Source organism: Gopherus evgoodei, chromosome 5 (assembly GCF_007399415.2).
Source record: "Gopherus evgoodei ecotype Sinaloan lineage chromosome 5, rGopEvg1_v1.p, whole genome shotgun sequence".
In the NCBI taxonomy this organism is placed as follows: Eukaryota; Metazoa; Chordata; order Testudines; family Testudinidae; genus Gopherus; species Gopherus evgoodei.
The window spans coordinates 104,990,813-105,003,856 of NC_044326.1; the positions used below are offsets into that span (position 1 = coordinate 104,990,813).

Sequence of the window (13,044 nt, forward strand, 5' to 3'; positions counted from 1 at the left end):
ACAGCCTTATTCAAAAAGAATACAATTCAAAGCATTCCAGCAACTACACACATGTAAATACAAAAGAAAACAATATAAACCTTATTGCCTTACTATTTTTGTACTTACAACTTGGAAACAGAAGATTAGAAAGCTGGAGATAGAAAAATCACTCTCATAGCCGAGAGGGTCAGACCCAAGACAAAGAAAAAAAAAACTCACACCCAAAACTTCCCTCCACCCAGATTTGAAAAAGTCTTGTTTCCTGATTGGTCCTCTGGTCAGGTGTTTCAGGTTACTCCTTTCCAGGTGAAAGAGACATTAACCCTTAGCTATCTGTTTATGACAATTGCATACCACTGTGTTCTGTCACTGGCGGCGTCCTCAGGGTCCCTGGGTTTGATACTGCTGTACTGCAGATTGGCTTTGATGGTGTCAATGTAACATTTCTGTGGACGACTTATATGCCGGATGCCCTGGGAGAGTTCACCATACAGAAGCTGGTGGGGGATTCTGTTGGCATCCATGCGGTTGACATGACCGGTCCAACGTAGCTGTGACTTCATGATCATCATTTCGATGCTTGTCATCTGGGCTCTCTCGAGGACCTCGAGATTGGGCACTTTGTCTTGCCAGTGCATCTTCATGATGTTGCAGAGGCAGTGCATGTGGAATGCTTCAAGCTGCTTGATGTGACACCCATATAGTGTCCATGTTTCGCACCCGTACAAAAGAGATGAAAGAACAACAGCTCTGTACACAAGCAGTTTTGTTGACATCTGGATGTTGTGGTGGTTTAAAACTTTGACACGCAGACAGCCAAGTGCCTGGCTTGCTTTGGATATTCATGTGCTGATCTCATTATCCAGTGATCCATCACCGCATATGACATTATCCAGGTATTTAAAGTTCTCCGCTACTTTAAGCTGAGTGCCGTCAATGGAGATACTCGGGACAGAAGCATTTGATCCAAGTGCAGGTTGATGGACAACTTCTGTCTTTCCAAGTTAAATTACAAGCATTAAAAAAACAGATGGGACAAGCACTATCTACAAATCATTTTCTTGCAAACATTCTCAATATTCAGTACTAGGGTCAAACCTTAACTGGTGAAGAAGAGGAGTTGGCTATGACATGGACATCCAGCAATCATCCCTCCATAATGCCAACTATAATAAACTTCAGAGCTAAAGGTGAAGCATTCAAGAAATATGTGTTTGCTGATGATGTTTTAAAGAAAGTCACACCAGTGAACTGGTGGAAGTCACTTAAGCACTTTGTTCAGAGACTGTTGAAGTGATAATCTCACTTTTAACAGCAGTAGCTCCTTCTGCTGGTGTAGAAAGAATATTTTCTTCCTTTGGACTAATTCATTCCAAATTGAGAAATCATTTGGGACCTGAAAAAGCAAGAAAGCTTGTTTTTCCTTTTCCAGATTATGAACAAACAGGAAAATGAAGATGAAGATGACTGAATTAGCTGCAGAAGACAATACTGTAAGTTTCTCGTTTTGACCTCGCTGACATAGTAGATTTAATTTTTTTTTAAATAATTCATTTAACTATTCTAGTTAAAAACAATTTTAACAAAAACAAACTGATTTTAAAAAACTTGAATGTTTTACTAAATTCAAAAATTCATATGCTTGTTTTGTTAAAATATTATATGTTTGCTGTTGAAGAAAACAATCCAGAATACTTAACGTTGTTGTTTTAGTTAAATGAAACAATTTAAATGTCTCTCTGGTGATGTTCTCCTCCTAATACAGCATGGCAAGAAAATCCTCTAAATATTAATGATTAACCTGTTGAATTGGAGATATTTATGAAGTCATTGAGACGTGAACTATCTGCTTCAATTACCTTTGGTAGATGAAATAGCCGATCATTCATTTTCTGATATAGCTATACAACTAATCAGAAGTTTTCAAAATAAATCACTTTAAAAATGTATAGTGTGCACCTTCTAAAAATGAAACCTACATCTATCTCTGAGTTGTGAAGAATATGTATTGAAGTTATAACGACCAATAACAATGCACTTTTATGTAGAAATCCATGATTAAATTGAGTCTGCCTGACACTAGTGATTTAAATCAAATCCACCTTGACTCAATTCTCAGTTTCTGAGCAAACTGCTTCCTATTCAGTGGGGGGAAATGTCCACAACTGCATTTAATTGATATGTCTATATAAAAAACACAGAGTAAAATCTTTTCTTTTTTGGTGTCACATTTTTCTTCATTTTCTGCAAATTTCACAACAGGTTGGATTTAAAACAACCTAAGTGAATCTCAATATTTACAATCTGTAAACTACAATTGTCCTTCATATATCTCAATCTGTCTTCCAACCGACTTTGGAAAGAAGAATTGCAAAAATGGATCAGACCAGTGGTCCACCTAGTCCAGTATTCTGTCTTTAATAGCGGCCATACCAGCTGCTTCTGACGAAGATGCAAGAAAATCTGCAGTAAGCACTTAAAGGATAACCAGGATATTCTTGTTAACTTTTATCACATCCTCTCTTATGCACTTCTGCTCTAAGGAAAATCTCTATCTTTTCAGTATCTTTTCATGTGCTTCCAATAGTTCTTGTCTGTGAACCCCTTGTATTTCTGCAATATTCTCTTTGAGATGGGGTGACCAGAGCTGAAAACAGTATTCCAGGCAGAGTCTACCAATAATTTATATGCTGATATTTTTGCTGGAAACTATATTTTGTTAATTAACTTTTAGTGGAAAGGGTAACTAAAATGTGTCAAGAGTTACACCAGGGATAAATCTGACCCAAAATATGTATTAAAGAAAAAACAATTTTTGACCAACAATAAAACCATCCTTTTTTGTTTGACGAAGAGCTGGACCACCACATTCTCATTTCCTTAGATAGCTGGTAGTTCTCTAAATTATCACTTGTTTGGTTAGTTTTAATCTTGGCTATCAAATCCTTGTCATCTTTGACTGTTAGTGGTAGAGCTAGTCAGTGTCACCAGGACACTTGAAAGTCTACTTGTGGCTCATTTTGTGAAAGAATGGGATATTCTCTGTTACAAATACAAGTTTAAGGAGCTACTTATTTGTCACTCGAGTTTTGAGAATCTTTAATACAGCTTTCAAATACTACTGTGTGATGTAATACAGTCTTTTGTTCATAGGTAGCAGCAATGCTTAGTTGTAAGACCACATGACAATATGCATCCCAGATTCTACATAGTTATTGAATTAAATTCTAAAATATGCTACCTGGTTCTTCCAAACTATTAATTGTTTCTTTTTGTGAATCATTAAATTATAAACCAGTTACACATTTTCAGATGTCAAGATTACATTTAAAGGGGAAAAAGAAGATTTTATTGAAAAGTATGGTCAAATGAAATGAACGAAAAACGGAAAACGTATTTTTGTTCTGAGTCATGCAGCCTGTGGGGGGGGGATGTGCGCTGTTCATGAGTGTTGTATAAATATACTAGTAAATTATGTCTCAAATACAAAGCTATAAGATAAAATATGACTATTTCATACCTTTTGGAAGTATTTAGTTTTAATATGACCTGAACTTAGTTATCTCCAAAAATTAGAACAAGCTCTATTGCTGGAGTAATTCTTTGTGTTTTAGTTACTCTTTGCATTAAAAGTTTATCATGAATTAATGAGTTTCCAACTCGTGTTGCCAATTGTCCCGGACTGGCTGGGAATCGATCTCCCAGTGGCTGAAACGAATCTGGGAGATTTTAAATAGGCCACTAAAAGTCCAGTCGGTGGCACAGCAGAGCTCCCTACCTGTCCTGACTCCATGTGGCTCCTGGAAGAACTGGCACATCCCTATGGTCCTAGGCACAGGTATCAGCCAGGGGGTCTCTGCGCACTGCCCCACCTTGAGTGCCAACTCCACAGCTCACATTGTCCGGGAAGCACAGCCAATGGGAGTTGCAGGGGCGGTGCCTGCTGCAGGGCAATGCACAGAGCCCTCTGGCTGCCCCTGAGCCTAGGAGCCAGACATGCCGTCCGCTTCTCAGAGCCACCTTAGGTAAGTGCTGCCCAGCACCCTGAACTCCTTGCCCCAACTCCAAGGCCACTCCCATACTCCACATCCCTCAGCCCCACTCTGAGCCACCTCCTGCATCCAAACTCCCTCTGAGAGCCCACACCCTAAACCCTCTCCTGCACCCCCACACCCTTGCCTGAGCCCCCTCCTGCACCCAAACTCCTGCCCAGAGCCCACACCACACACTTGCTCCTGCACTAGGCTCAGCTGGGAGCCTCCTCCCGTACTCCAACCCCCTCGGCCCCACCCGCCAGCCCAAAGCCTGCACCTCAACCCCCTGCCCCAGACCGGTGAAAGTGAGTGAGGGTGGGGGAGAGAGACAGCTATGGAGGAAGTAGGGATGGAGTGTGTGGCGGTGGCGCCTCAGAGAAGGGGCAGGGCAGGGGACGGGGCAAGGGTGTTTGGGTTTATGCGATTAGACAGTTGGCAACCCTTTTTCCAACCAAAATAATACATTTAAATGCTCAAATTTTCCTTTTGAAGGAGTAAAGATAAATAGTGCCCAAACTTTTAATAGTATAACAGATCCAATTCTCCTGTCACATTACCAGGGCAATTCCACCGATTTCAAATGGAGTTACTCCTCGTTTACAATAGTATAACTGAAAGAAAAATTAGGCTCAATAGCTCTTGAAAACCAAGGGAATGTGTAGCCCTTTGCAACACCTATTCAACATGTATACTGTCATTCCTGAGCCTTGGGCCTATTTTTAGGCCACCAAGAAACAGCCTCTCTGGGGCTGCTATCTAATCTCATCTGACTCTCCTTACATCCTCCAGCACTGGGAACCAAATTATAACTAGCTCATGTATGAATGTGCTAGGGGAGAAACACTCCATAAGCTTTCTCTCTCACACAGGGGAAAGCTGCCCAAGGTTAGCCCACAGTGAATTCTTAAATAGTGAAAATGAATATTTTAAACAAAGAAATGTATTATACACCAGAGTACTATAGTTCAAAATTAGCAGCATTCACATCTGAAAACAAGTAGTACAGTATAATGTACAAGTGTGAGACCTCTGTTGTTTTTTTTTGTTACATAAAACTGAATGGCAGAATCAAACCTAGTAATTTTTCTTTCTCTAATTTTCTTATACCTGTATGTCTCATTTTATTTTTTTTTAGGTTCTTATTGAAATATTTTTTTCAGTACCTTGTTGTAAATATATAATTACTTAGCAAAATCAATGATTTTCAGAACAGCTATTTTTATACATAAATTCGTCAAATGGGTAATTGTAATATATGTTAATAAACTTGAGAGATTTTACTAGATTTCAAAGTAGAGAAAAAGCTTTGAAAGTTCTGAAGCACAGACCCGGACTATATTATTTATGCAAACACTGCAGTTCAGTACTAGAGTAGCTGAAAATTTTCCACCAGAACATTTTTTCATTGGAAAGTGCCACTTCTCCAAATCTGAAACTTTCTGATGTAATGTGCTGATGTTGACAAAATTCTGTTTAGAAAAATGAATCAAAATGAAGCATTTCAACCTTAATGGAATGGAATGTTTTGATTTTTCATGTCAAAAGAACTTTTTGTTTCAGAATTTATTTTATATTATAGCATAAATTATAATGTAAAATAAAAAAGTCAAAATAGGAAAAAAATTTCAATTTTATCAAAATTGAAGTTTTCAGTTGACTCAAAATGAAATTTTTTTTTAGTTTTTATTTCATGGAAAATTTCAAGGTTTTTTGATTGAAAAATTCTGATTCAGAATAAAAATAAAATTTGAAATTGCAGCATTTCCTGAAAAACCAATTCTGATTCTCATACCGCTCTATTAAGTATACCATGCAAAGATGTTACTTACTAAGGCAAACTTTTTGTTGAGAATCATCTGCTCCACCAATGACGATTCATTATGGAAGAGATGAGGCTGCATGTGACTCCACATATGGGGAAACCACCAGAACTCATCCACAGACCCCACAACAGGTCATCACCTTCATCCTCCTCTTCAGTTCCTGCAAATATATTCCCCAAAAACAAACTCTCCAGGTTTGTTATGTTGTTAAAATCATTAGGAAAAACAAGAGGAACATTAGCAATGTAATGTTTGACACCAAAATATTTCATAGAAATTTGATATTACAGTGATCTTAAATAAGGAACTTAAAAGCTCTTGAATACACAACCCCTTTTCTTCCCACATAATTAGTGGAAAAACACATCTTCCTCTCTATGAGACTGAACAACCCTCAAAATGCATGCTACAACACTGTCTCATTTATGTTCTGCACAAGTAACATTAGAAGCTAATACAAAAAGCCGCTAAAAACAGACCTATAAAAGATGGGGTATTGAAGAGGATAAATGACAGTGTTAACAAGTCTTATTCAGACAAAACTCTCATTGCAATCAGTCCTGCATTCTCTTTTTCATTACATATGCTTTTCCGAAGTATTCTCCTACAAGCCTCTTCAAATGATCCTATGCCACTCTATTCCTTTTCCTTCCCTTCTAATTCTTACCTTGTTCATGATGTCATAACATGTCAAATTCCTGCTTATCCAGTTGCATATTGCTTCTTCCCATAAACCATACACATTTAAAAATCCTGTTTTAGCTTTTCTAAGCATCATGTTGCCATTATCATTTCACATCAATGTAATTACTCATTTTATTACTATTCTTTTACTCACTAATCTGATCTCTCCCAAACAAACAAAAACAAACCAAACATTCAGCTACTCTACTTTCTGCACCAATCACATTGTACTATCTATCTCTAACTCCCCTTCTTATTTTCCTCTTTCTTCCAGTGAACCATGTATGACTTACTCCTTTGCTTTTTCCATGATTTTATCTCTATCTCCAGCTGGAGACTCATGTTAGAAAGGAAAAATGGGGGCAGTCAGATGTAATGATGCAGAAACCTGTCTGGGATCTTTAAACAGGCTTTCTGATTTTAACAATATGATCATTTCAGGGATGCTCCAATGTTGAGCCAGTTCCATAGTAATTATTTACTATTTTACAAATATGGCTCAGCTTGTACCATATACCTGCATGTGCTATCCCTGAAGTTCTGGAAGGGATTGTGCAGCCTCAGGAAGGGAAAGTATCTGCTCCCCTCTGTGGAGTGGAGCGAGCGGGTGGGGGCCATATCTTCTCAGATTCCCCCTCCTGCCTCCTTCCCCTTGGGGGGGCTAATGCCTCAGAGAATGCTAGAAGGGACCAATGCATTCAAGAAAGAATGAAGACAAGTCTTCTCATCCCACCCCTCTGCCATGTAATCACCACAAGAGTCAGACAATCTAACCCTGTATGCTCTACTTTAGCTTTGAATCAATCATTTTGCATTTCTCAGTTTCATTCCTACATATCACCTCACTTCCTTGATTTCATATTAATGTCCTTCAACTCTGACATTATCTTATGTTGTCTTTTGTCTCTCTCTGTCCCTGATGTGGTCCTATTTTGCATGCATGATTGCTTTTTTTTTCTGGCTGCATATAACATCTGCTTCCCTGTGTAACACATTGCCTTTCTGCCTACTTAATGCCTTATCCCTTCTTCTTTTTATTTCTACAGCTGTTCTATTATGCTTGCATAAAAGTTTTGTTTGTTTGTTGATTCAAACTTCTGTATTGGTTAGTTATATGAAGGGCTAAAATCTGTGGTCTTTACTCAAACAAAACTCTCATTGAAGTCAGTGGGAAATTTTGCATAATTAAGGTCCTCAGATTTGGTTGTAAGATATTATTGCTTTTTCCACACAGAACTACCTGTGCCATGATGACAAATAAACAGAAGATACTGTAAGTTATAATGCAATATCACCTGGCATTCAAGATGGAAGAGGCCATATTATCCCTCTTTCTCCCTCATTGCAAGTTTGTACCAGACAGTATAGTCTAAGAGTTTCGTCCAATCAAGTTTTAAATATTTCAGGAGGCTTCCAGCACTTTCCTGGAACATTACATAGTCAAATCTGGCAAATTTGAGAGTTCCACCAAAAGCAAAGAGTTCCAGTCGTTAACATTTACATTTTTCTTTATTTCTTATATAAAAGAAGGATTAAAAACAAACTGAGATTTTCAGAGATGAGTCCCTAAAGTTAGGCATGTAGGCCCTATGATTTTCACAAGTGCTGAACACCCAGCAACTGCTGCTGACCCTGTTTGCTGAGTGCTCAATAGTTTTGAAAATCAGGCCACTTGTTTGGGTGTTTAAATATGGGTTTAGCTGACTAAATATAGAAACTAATTTTCAATAATTTTAGCCATAGAAATTATTCTCAAATTCACTTGTTCAGAGCACGGTTTCAGAAAGGAAGGATCCAAACAGCAGCAATTTAGTAACATGAACATTGTAAGAGATTACATTTTTCTTTGTTTTTTCCCGTATGTCTTTTTGAAAGACAAAAACACTGGAATTTTGTTAACTGTGTTACATACACGACAAAAACAGTAAAATATATCCTAAGAAACAGAAAAGATTAATAGCTGAAACCTCAAGCTCTACACGTTATCTCGCACTGAGTCTATTCCAAGACCAATATTTTACATAATGGTCAAGAAAACAGTCACCATTTACTTTCTTAATAATGATGTAAATCCTCCTGGGAAACTTTTTTGAAATGGGATGTGTGTTCTGTGTTGGCCATTTTGGATTTTGAAAATCGAGTGATTGCGAATATATACCAATTTACTACCTGTTTTACAAACAGTTTGCCTTTTACACGCTCTAGGGCATATCAGCCGATCACAGGAAGAAATTTGATCTGCTAGAATCTAGAAATAATTATAAAATATGAATATGGTGAATAAAGTGGCTGCTATTAAAAGTCAGAGATTACCACTGTTTTTCCTTATATCTACAATAGGAAATATACATGACAACTCTGTGTTAATAGCTCTCAGATGTTTACTTTGTAAATGGTACTTTTTAATGGCTTCTTCTCTACACTGTCTTTGATAACATGCTCTGATTGTGGAAAGATGTCAAAGGGACTGTATGGGAATGGGGTCTGCTCTTGCAAATCCCTTTACAAGACTGGGACCTTAGGACTTGATTAGGAGAGGTACTGAACTCCTTCGAGTCAGCTAGCATTGAAGACACTTGACTTCTCATTCAAGGTGCTCAGTACTTCTCATGTGGCTCTTATTCTGGAGTAGCCACCAACATGAGCATTCACAGATTCATAGCTTCTAAGGCCAGAAGGGTCGACTCTGACCATCTAGTATGACCTCCTGAACAACACATACCTTAGAACTTCTCCCAAAATAATTCCTGTTTGAACCACATCATGTCTTATTGAAAAATTTCCAAACTTGATTTAAAATTTGCGTGATGGATAAACCCCACAACTCTTGTAAGTTGTTCCAATGGTTAATTAACCTGGCTGCTAAAAATGTATGCTTTACTTCCAGTCTGAATTTGTCTAGCTTCAACTTCCAGACATTGGATTCTTGTTATACATTTCTCTGATAAACTGGGGAATCCACTATCAAATATTTATTCCCTATGTAGATATTTCAAAACTGTGATTAAATCAGCCTAACCTCTTTAAGCTAAACAGAATGAGCTCCTTGAGAGTTTATCACTGTAAGGCATGTTTTCCAATCCTTTAATAATTCTTATGGCTCTTCTCTGAATCCTCTCTAATTTACCAACATCCATCTTAAATTGTGGATATCAGAACCTGGACACCGTTTACCAGCAGCAGACACACCAATGTTAAATACAGGGGTAAAATAACCCTTATGCTCCTTATTCCCCTGTTTATACATCCAAGGATTGCATTAGGACTTTTGGCCACAGCAACACACTGGGAGTTCATGTTCAGCTGATCATCCACCACAACCCCCAAATCTTTTTCAGATGACTGCTTTCCACAATAGAATCCCCCATGCTGTAAGTATGTCTTACATTCTTTGTTCCTAGATGTATAACTTTACATTTGGCCACATTAAAATGCATATTGTTTGCTTGCATCCAGATTACTGTGCAATCAAGACCATTCTGTGTCAGTGACCTGTGGTATTCATTACTTACCAGTCCCACAATTTTCTTGTCATCTGCAAACTTTATTATTGATGAACAGTGCATAGAGTCCTTACTTTGTCAAACCAGTTTAAATGTAAAGCCATGTTCTGAAGATATTCTTTACTTGGTTGTGAATGGAACTTAATATTTTTAATAGAAGATTTGAGTATTTAGGTATAATTTTTTGAATGTATGCACTAGATCTGATCTATATGCATTCCGGAATTTCCTACATGTAAATTGAAGTTAAGGGTCTTTTTAGCTTTCACTCATAATACATGCTTAAGAGGTTTTAAAAAGTATCACTATATGTCTAATCTACCAAGACATTGTGTAAATATATGCAGAATAATTTATAAGGTGGATCTAGTTGGTTTAATACAATATAGCAAAACTGGAAAAAAGTATTTATATACTTCAGATACTATTCTCATGGAGAATACTGCTTCAACACAAGAGTTGGTCAATGTAAACCATCCTTCAGGAACACAGTTTGACCCAGTAAGTCACACAGTTATGTTATATGATCTGAGGCAACCTGTTCTATTTGTTATACTCTTGTGAAGGAAGCTTTCCTCTCTACTGAGAACCTGAGTGCAGTTCCCTATCACCCCATTTAATTTAATACCAAAGCTGCATAATCAATGTAATTTCTACTTCCCCTACACTACAAAGATACTTCCAATCAAAATGAAAGTGATTTTAGATTTTCATTCTTACCTGTGTGGTAAAATTTCCCTGAAAATCCCAGATTGAAAGTAAAATTTGTAATCTGAGCTCTCAAAAGATTTTGCGTATCAAGCAGGGCCTGAAATAAATATACATAAAAAAAATTCATCAGGCACATGATCTTTCTCCCCCCACCGCCCCCATATAAAGACCATGACAAAAATATAATTTCTTTATCTCTTAAAAACCAAAGACCAAATTTAAATCTGAAGTGCACTGCATGCATCTTTATGGAGATCAGTGGTGTGTAATTTATAACCAGAATCCTCGTCCTAATAGTAATACCTATCTCTTATACAGTGCTTTTCATCTGTAGCTCTCAAAGCACTTTACAAAAGAAATCATCATTAATTCCATTTTAGAGATGAGGAAACTGAGGCACGAGGGCGGGAAGAGATTTATTGATGTTCATTCAGCAGGCCAGTACAAGATCCCAGAATGGAACCCAGGTCTCCTGAGTTCCAGTCCAGTGCCCTATTCCCAAGGAAACATCGACTCCCTTAAGTGCTGATTAGAGTACATACACAGAACATTTTATTGTAGCTTAGAAATTATTGGCAAAAAAAGTCTAAGAAGAGAAAAAGTGAGATGAACATTGAAGCCTATTCTGCATCAAATAACTGGAATCTAGTCCACAATGTCTGATTCACTTATTTCTCAGACAGTTAGCATACTGGCTGTTACCATAAATGTACTTGCACAAAATTAGTACAAACAAAAGCTATCATGCTGAAAGAAATGGGTTCTTATTATTCCATCAGAGACATCTTCACTCTTCAAATTTCTAGACTAACTTCATGTGTTGTGATTCCAAGAGTTACAAATTATTTCAGGAGACATCTCCCAAGCAGTGATACTCTAAAAGGGAAACAATTGTATAGTAACTCCTTGTTATTTTCAGTTTTAGTAAGAAAAGTATGTTAAGGTGCATATATTTTAAATCACACAAGAAAATAATTAAAATTATTGGGGGAGATTTTCAAGGGGACGGAGGCAGTCAGGCACCCAACTTTCCTTGAAATTCAATACCCTGACTCTCATTTTTGCCTTTGAAAATCGCTGCCAATAATTTTAATTACCATTCTCCTCTGTAATTTTAAATATACATGCCTTTGTTAATATCCTTTTCTAGTTATTAATTTCTTAAGTGCAAAATAATAAAGTTATTTAAAAGTAGAATACTCAAGACATCAGAATGTGAGCATCAAAGCATTTGGTAAGGATCTCCTTGTTTATAAAGTACAGAGAAGTGAGCATTGTTTATAAATACACACACAAAATATAGCGAAAGAAAATAATATTAAAAAACCCCACAACAACAACAATGGAAACCCAGGGCCATAAGAAGCCCTTTATCTTCAGTGCAACTGTGTTTGCTTAAACAAGGGATGAATTTGACCAAAAGAACATTTTTTCAAAAGTTCTGATGATCAGTGAATAGAGTCAGGCATATCCTGAATTTGCTCCTCAGTTGTTGAGACTAAGCGTATGTTACTAATTGCTAATTATGAGACTAACTGCTTGTTACACAGCTAAGGGCACAAAGATTTTGCTGCAGGACAGACACAAAACTGAAACCACTGAGAAACATCACTTTTTATTCCACGCTGTCCAGCTTGACCTAGAGCTGAAAGGGTATCGTATTGTTTTCCCACTGCCCGGCATCCCCTTCTTTGTCACAGTAGAACTAGCAACACTGCCATCAAAGAACTGTTGGAAGCTTTTAATAAACAAAATGAGTAAGGTAAAGATCACTCTTTCTTTACTGGAAGGGAAAACTGGAACAGTGTCCTCTGAATAAAGGACTAAAAAAGAGAATGAGAGTTGTGGAACAAAAATTAAACATAGTTGAGAGCAGGTTGCGAGTTTTCAGGCAGAACACAAAAAGAACAATTTCTTCAGAGCCTGTGCAGCATGAACTCTAGTGCAGGCTGAAAAGAGGTTAAAGATAATTAATGAGCAATAAAGGCAAAGGATATTAAAGTGTGGGGATTCCTACCCTGGTTGAAAGTAGAGACTCCATAGGGTTTGTTATTAAAATAATCTCTGAGCTGGTGAGGTTAGACCCAATGAAGGAGCTGATCTTTGCAAACAGATGTTACTGGATATGCAGATGGAAAGACACAGGGGGCAAGCAAACTGGTAGTACCCTTATTATGATAATAACGGATATCTTTGAAAGAGATAGGTTGCTGAGTTCAGCCTGACAGAAAAAATTTACATACATGGCCATAAGCTCCTATTATTTCTGGATTACATCCAGCTGCCCAGACCGGAAGAAAAGGTCTT

At 37.4% G+C, this 13,044-nt stretch overlaps 1 protein-coding gene across 1 annotated transcript in view; it reads right to left on the reverse strand.

Annotated features, from left to right (window-relative positions):
• Positions 1-13,044, reverse strand: part of LOC115652371 (bifunctional heparan sulfate N-deacetylase/N-sulfotransferase 3-like) — a 114,210-nt gene that overhangs the window by 53,960 nt on the left and 47,206 nt on the right. Inside the window, 3 exon segments of the mRNA XM_030564314.1 lie at positions 5,846-5,964; positions 5,967-5,999; positions 10,747-10,834. Of these exon segments, the coding sequence (XP_030420174.1) occupies positions 5,846-5,964; positions 5,967-5,999; positions 10,747-10,834 (240 nt within the window).